This window comes from Salvelinus sp. IW2-2015, unplaced genomic scaffold, assembly GCF_002910315.2.
Source record: "Salvelinus sp. IW2-2015 unplaced genomic scaffold, ASM291031v2 Un_scaffold1972, whole genome shotgun sequence".
NCBI classification, from domain to species: domain Eukaryota; kingdom Metazoa; phylum Chordata; class Actinopteri; order Salmoniformes; family Salmonidae; genus Salvelinus; species Salvelinus sp. IW2-2015.
Genome location: NW_019943325.1, coordinates 44,272 through 51,777, shown reverse-complemented (window position 1 = coordinate 51,777; position 7,506 = coordinate 44,272). Strand labels below are relative to the sequence as shown.

General features: G+C 49.8%; 1 protein-coding gene across 1 annotated transcript in view; it reads left to right on the top strand.

Moving 5' to 3' along the window:
- LOC112072589 (uncharacterized) overlaps positions 1-7,500 on the top strand; it is a 63,100-nt gene extending 55,600 nt beyond the window's left edge. Inside the window, exon 8 of the mRNA XM_024139980.1 lies at positions 6,482-7,500. Coding sequence (XP_023995748.1) covers positions 6,482-6,483 — 2 coding nt within the window. The 3' untranslated portion in view covers positions 6,484-7,500. The remainder of the gene's footprint in view (positions 1-6,481) is intronic.
- Positions 7,501-7,506: the final 6 nt, after the last annotated feature.

Here is a 7,506-nt window from a genome sequence, read left to right as displayed (position 1 = left end):
GAGTCATGTGTTTTCTGGTGGGTCCCGGGAAACAGACCCCTTCCCAGGTGTGTTCCCACAGTGGTAATTAAAATGTTTGGGAACCCCTGAGCTAGGTCAGTCAACCAGCCAGGGTAGTTCAGGTCAGCCAGCCAGGTAGTCAGTTCAACCAGCGCAGGTAGCCAGTCAACAGCCAGGTAGCCAGTCAACCAGCCAGGTAGCCAGTCAAACCAGCCAGGTAGTCAGTCCAAGCCAGCCAGCGTATCAGTGCAAACCAGCCAGGTAGCCAGTCACCAGCCAGGTAGCCAGCCAGCCAGTGAGCAAGCCAGCCAGGTAGCCAGTCAACAGCCAGGTAGCCAGTTCAACCAGCCACGGTAGGTCAGTCAACCAGCCAGCGTAGTCCAGTCAACCAGTTGATGGTGGTCCGTCTCGCAGGGTTTCTACCTTTCGAATTCCTGGTATGCGTAGCCACTCAAAGCCTGTCCCTGTTACAAGCTTGTTCCAGGAGAGGTACGTCTGGTTGTAGTGAGCAGCACAGGTAGGTGAGCAGCACAGGGTGGTGAAGCAGAGCGGTGGTAGGCGGCGGGGAGCAGATGTGATAGCGAGCAGAGCAGGGTGGTAGGTGTGGGGCAGAGCTGTGGAGGGGTGTAGCAGAGCCGGTGGTAGGGGCGGGCAGCAGAGTGGTGCATGAGCACGAGCAGAGCAGTGTAGGTGTTGGGGGCAGAGTGGTGTAGGCAGGTGTGGGCAGAGCCGGGTAGTGTGGTGGGGGCAGAGCCGTGGGAGGGGCGCGGAGGAGCAGAGTGGTGAGAGACGAGCAGAGCTGGGTAGCGTTGGGGGCAAAGCGGTGAGTTAGGGTGGGGGCAAAGCGGTGGTAGGGGTGTGGCAGAGCCGTGTGTATGGGGATGGTGAATTTAATGTATCGTTAACGAAGGTGAGGGATGTAGCACGGCTAAGGTGGTGGATGATTGTTTTATTGAGTCACATTATTAGAACCTTCTATTCTATCTTAGGTTATTGATCGTGTCAGTCCCTATACTGGGAGGCACATGAGTCTGCCACTTCTCATCCCTCTCTTCTTCTCTCTCGTCTAAACCCTCTCTTTCTCGTAGTCTTATCCCTCGCCTTATCCCCCCCCCTCTCTAATACTATCTATCACTCTCGTCTCGCTCTGCGGCTCTCTCTCGCTCTCTCTCTCTCTCGCTCTATCCCCCTCTCGCTCTAACCCTTCTCGCTCTATCCCCCATCGTTGCGCTGATATTAGTCCCTCTTGCGTCTATACAGTTCTCGCTCTTGTCCTTTTGTCTCTTCGAGCCGGATAACTGTTTCGTAGCCAGCTCAGCTTCATTACCATCGGGTACCGTTCTGCTGCGCTCGCTCAATCCTAATTTGCTCCTCGTCCACGTACTAGTCACCCCCTGCGCATCTACGGTCTAACCTGCGCGGTCTCGCCCGTCTGTGCAGTTCACCGTCCATCAGCTCGTCGTACAACCCTACAGTGCATACCCTCACTTCGTTCTCACCGACCAGTGGCTCCGATGTTCTACGTGTCGGGCAAGTCTGTCCTCGAGCTCAGACCTGAGTACCCTCATTACTCTCAGAGAATCGCGCTGACTGCAGTGCCACAGCAGCAGCGTGCTGTCCACAGCGCGTAGCGTGTCCCACGGGGGCGCTCCTGGATCCAGCCGGCTGATCGGCGGAGTGCATGTCCTCGACCACGCTGCCCTCAGATAGCTCTCCACATCCACCAGACCGGCCTGCGCTCGTGGGACACCTCTCCAAGCCAGCATCCGCAATCTCGACACCTGTCCCTCGCCATCTCTGATCCCCTCGGACGCCTCGTCACTACCGCTACTGTCCACACGCTCTCGGGTCACCTCGGCTCCATCCCTCATGTCCCTCGGCTCTGCATCGATCCAGCCATCAGCGCGCTCGCGGTGACCTAAGTGAGCTCTGTGCCTCTCATCACGCGTCAGCCGACTCTGGATGCCTTAGCGGGTACCACAGAGGTTTTAGGCGGACACAGAGAGTAGGACCACGTACCATAGGAGGAAGGGGTTTAGGGCCCGCACAGGGCTCGTGTACCATCAGAGACGCGCTTACGTCGGCGCTCCTCTGTACCCCGAGGTAGCGTTGACTCTCGTCTCGTCGCACCCTCCCTACCTCCAAGTACCCACCTAGACGTTAGTCTGTGCTGTAGCCCGTCGTGACCGCATTACTCCCATCCTTTATAACCCACTAGCAGAGGTATTAAGGACGCATCTCCACCGACTGTCTCGGATGGGTCTTACGCGTCCCGTACCTCACCCCCCTCAGTTACTCAGACCGGTCCAATATGGCGCCCCACTCGTCTATCCTCTATCAAGTTTCCACCACTAGCGGTGGGCACCATTCCGATGCATGTCCTCCTCTCACGGTCACTCTATGCATGGTCTCTATCCCTCTCCCTCTCAGTGCACCACAGAGCATGTGTCTCTGCAAGACCAACGGACAGTGGAATTAGGGATCGCACAGGGAAGAGTGTTAAGAAGTGCGTCAACACAAATGGATCGACCGTGGTGCTCTGCTCTCTCAAAATAGACGAGAACTTTAGGTGTGACCCACCAGTCAGAGAGAATTCTCGACCGATGCTTTCACGTGACCTTCAGTGTCCCATGGCCAACCGCGGGCAGATTACACGGACCACAGGCCAAACGAGGGAGTGCAGACCAATTAGAGCAGTTGGCAGACCACAGTATGGAGTATTAAAATTCAGTGACAAGTGTTCAATAAGACATTGTACTTTCTTGGGTCGAGTAGGTTTCGACCAGCGTGAGGAACTCGAGATGTCAACAGTGATCATGGGTGTAGAGGCTGAGAACCACAGGACCGAGCTCTACGATATATCAGGTTCAGACTCATTTGTTTGTGTACGGTGGATCCTCCTATCTGTGAGGCCTGTCTGGTTGTACTTATGCCATGAGCCTAAGTTTCAGTTGCCACGCCATGAGAAGAAGCGCGTTGTGATCGGGTATCCCATCAGGAATTACAAAGGTGAAGTCGGAAGGTTTACAGTACACCTTGTAGCCAAATAATTGTAACTCAGTTTTTTGCGGAACAAGTTCCGTGACGATGTTTAATCCTTAGTGTAAAAAAGTTCGGCCTGGTCGTGTAGTCAGTCTAGCAAGACTCACCACGTTTATTTAAGGAATGGGTTGAAAATGGTCAGCCAGTCAAATAGGCAGAGAGAAGAATGGATGTTATGGTTCTATAAGGATACCTCTATATCCTTTCTCAGTCACCAATCCCAGCTCGGTCAGAAGTAGTTAACAGTACCACACCTATCAACTGTAAGTATTTGGTAGCGGAAGTGGCCTGTTAGAATTGCTCCACCTTGCTACCCTTGGAGCGGCAAATGTTTCGGACCTTCGCACAAGGGCTGTCACCCACCAAAATGAGTTGGGTGAAATTTGGTGGCCCGATTCGCGCCTTGAAACGAAGCACCACCAGAGATGACCCAGATCGTCCATCGCCGTGACGAGTTGTAGTGGTGATGCGCCCTATGCACTTGCTGACGCACACAGGTCTTTATTGTCAGTGTCTGCGCCAACAGAGAGGTTTAATGGTGGTTCCCATCATCATGAATTGATGGGTCAGGTTAGGGGGCATCCATCTCGTGATGGACACTCCAATACCTTAACTGTGGTTGTCAGTTAAGCCACTCTTCGCACGACAACTGTTGGAAGAGTATGCGTTGGTGAAGGGAGGCTTCCACTTGTCGCATTTGGAACAAAAAAGCGCAGGCGATTTGAGCGGAACCCAAACCGCTTGAAAAACGAGTTGCGTAGGCGTCGCACCCCTGAAGACCAACAGTAATGGTCTAGATCGAGATGTTCGCCCTTCGGAAACCACAGTAGGGAGTGGGATCCCACCAGAGAGTGCTGAGACCATTTGTAGCGCCACACAGAGGGTGGTACCCTCGGCGATCACAGGAAGTAGGGCACGGAGACCCACTACAATGAGGGTATGTGAGCCACCGAAGACCACAGACGGAGACCAAGAGGACAATGGACCCACCAGCATGACCCTCCGCCAGCAAAGCACCGACCCACATTGCGAATGCAGGAGACCACCTGCACGGCCTGCAACCCGAAGAGAAGTTGTGATACAAAGAACAGAAGACGGGTTGGAGGAACTCTACGAAGAGTGTGTTCGTTCGGCATTGCACCAAAGAAGCGTGCCCTCGTATTGGGTGTCTCCACACAGAAAGTACATGAAACGGATCAGCCAGATCGATTATGGGCCAAAGGGCAGTCCTACATGGATTTTAGTGTGTAGTTCCATTGCAGCACCCAAAGAGGACAAGTTTCCACCTACAAGAAGAGTACACGAGTCTTTCCACCATAGTGCAGTTGCAAACCCACACGTAGAGACCATCGTGGAGCTTGAGTTGACACCAGTATTAGTAGTGCTGGCGAGGACTCTTATGGAGCGTTGGCTTCTTCGCTTGGAGTTGCATGACCCGACAAGGGCCAATTTCAGGGAAGTTATTGTGCGTGATAAGTAGGAACTCGCCCTCCTTTCACTGTGACGCCTCATAAGAGATACTTTGTAAGGAGTACAACCTCAGTGTCTCAGTCCCGAAGGAATTGTCCGAATATTTTGCGTGGTTACACTCGGAACCGAGTGTCTCAATATAACTTCCGTCGCTGTTCTCGTGGCGACAAGTGATTTGCTGACACTGGTTATCGCACTCACACAGCATGACGTTGACAGAGTTGACTTTAGTGAGACCAGAGAGTGGTCGCCGGTTCCTCGTCGAAAGGCTCCCAGGCCAGTGGTAGTGACGGTACGTGGCGCGGTACGGGTTCCCGGCTTCATGGCCTCCGGTGCAGATTATACTGTGTGCGAAATCAACTAGCAGGTTAAGATTTGTACAGAAATGAAAGCAGTGGGAGGATGAGATTGGCGGCTATCGAGGGCCGCAATATTTCTGACCGGAAAGCATATGCTCCCCAAAGGAATGAAACCACCAGACAACTTGGTTGAAGCGAACTCTCACAACAATATGTCCTATTTCGGAGGTCATTCGTTGGCTCCTCGTGAAACAATTCTTCTTGGTCCTCTTCCCATGAAGATAGTCAGTGGATGGGTGGAGGTCTACGGGAAGTTTGGAAGTTAGGACCTAGTAGAAAATATCAACATTCCAGCAGGCCTCATAAGGTACAGAACTCGGATTGCCGTCAAAAAAGACCTATTAGAGTGCTCGGAAATTGAGCCATGATCTAGTAGAGATCGTAACTAATGCCCGAGTGACATCATTTTCTGTACGAAGATTTTTGCCAGTAGCTGAGTAGTTTAGAATTCGATGCACTGGAGAGTCAGAAGCAAGATCAAGTGTAGTTGTAAAATGTCTGAGGGGCACGCGTACCTGAATGTGTGATAGCAGAGAGTTATTCACAGCTTGATAATGTCACTCGATGTTAGAACGAAATTGGTTTGAAAGATAATGGCAGATATGTATCAAGGCACAGTAGATGTAACCTAACACGACTTGCCTAAACTATGTAGTTTGTTGACAAGAAATTTGTGGAGTGGTTGAATAAACGAGTTTTAATGACTCCCGAAAGCTAGTGTTTGTAGCTTTACCAAGACTGTCAACTGTATCGTATTATGTGTCCAGAGCTACAGCACTACAGACAATGAAGGCCGGTCTGTGTTACGTCAGGGCTAAGCGACGCAGAAATAGGAGGCCTGTCATATGGTATACACGTCAGGGCTAAGCACGTGCAAGAAATAGAGCCTGTCTATGTGTTACGTCAGGCGCTAAGCAACTGCAGAAATAGAGGGCCGTGTCTATGCTGTTACGTCGGCTGTAAGCACTGCAGAATAGCCTGTCATTGTGTTACGTCAGGGCTAAGCACTGCAGAATAGAGGCCTGTCTATGTGTTACGTCAGGGCTAAGCACTGACAGAATAGAGGCCTGTCTAGTGTTTACGTCAGGCTAAGCACAGCAGAATGACCTGTCTATGTGTTACGTCAGGGCTAAGCAGCTGCAGAATAGAAGCCTGTCCTATGCGTTAACGTCAGGGCTAAGCATCTGCAGATAGAGGCCCGTGTCTATGGTTAATGTGTTACGTCAGGGCTAAGCACTGCAGAATAGAGGCCTGTCTATGTGTTACGTCAGGGCTAAGCACTGCAGAATAGAGGCCTGTCTATGTGTTACGTCAGGGCTAAGCACTGCAGAATAGAGGCCTGTCAATGTGTTACGTCAGGGCTAAGCACTGCAGAATAGAGGCCTGTCAATGTGTTACGTCAGGGCTAAGCACTGCAGAATAGAGGCCTGTCTATTTGTGTATTCAAAGCTAAGCACTGCAGAATAGCATAATTTTGTCTGAATTTTACAACCCTTCTCCCCTTCAGTCGATGTGCTTTAATGCACAGAAATAAACAAACATGGATTCCTTATTTTTGCCCACAAATAAGTTACAATGTTTCTCTTGCCATTTTTGTGTAAAATTTGCAGAAAGTCATCGTGCTCTTCCAAGGTAATATGTCTCCGGGGCTGTTTCTGTTTCTCTCTCCTCTCTTCTCCTGTCTGTCTGTCTGTCTTTATCTCTCATTCACTAGTCTGTTTTAAACGTAGTAGGGCCCTATAAAATCCACGTTGCGGAGAATGCGGATGCAATCACGGAATCCAGACAATTAAAATGGAATTCAACAATATTAAAAATGCATCAACTAAATGTATTGAATTTATTAGAAAAGTAATTTATTTTGCCCAGATTATCGTAAAACATGAAGAGTTATCAGCACGGGAGTGTCTGTGTGCGCGTTTGTCTACCACTTTTTGTAGTAGCTGTTAGCGATGATGCTAATGTAATGACTTTCCCAAAAACTTTCTCAGTTGAATGTTAACTACAATGTAACCTACACCTACTTTGCAGAATATCAWGATTATTTGCCTCAATCCAGTGGCCATTTTGTTTTGCAAACTCGGTCTCTGGCTGGTGCGCAGTTGAGTTAAAGAATTTTTCACAGATCTCAAAAGGGGTCTCCTGATGTGGTTTAAGCATGGTTGGTGGACTTAAAACATCAAATTTGATTGTTTTTCTATTATAAAAAGTGTGATTTTTGAGAGCGAAAACCTGAACAATTTTTGAAAAATGGAAACCTGGAAAAACTAAACGAGGAAACAGAATTTGGGGAAAAACTAGATGGAATCAGGCAAAGAAATGAAAGGGATTTTCTAGGGCCGTAACTTAATGTACACTATGAACACAGCCTCTTCTCTACTGCACCAGGGCAGCAACACAACAGAGCCAGCAGTCGTTTGAACATCCATCTAGATGATATATTATTGTAGTGTGAACATGTATTGTCTACTTCTGACATTGAGCACAGTGAGCCATTTGACATTTCGTCATGATGGTATAGCATGACAATGACTGTGTTGTCACAAAAGGTTCTGTTGTTCATGGCTCCAGAATACCTCATCACCTGTCCTCACCTGATAGCAGAATACCTCAACACACACCTGTCCTCACCTCA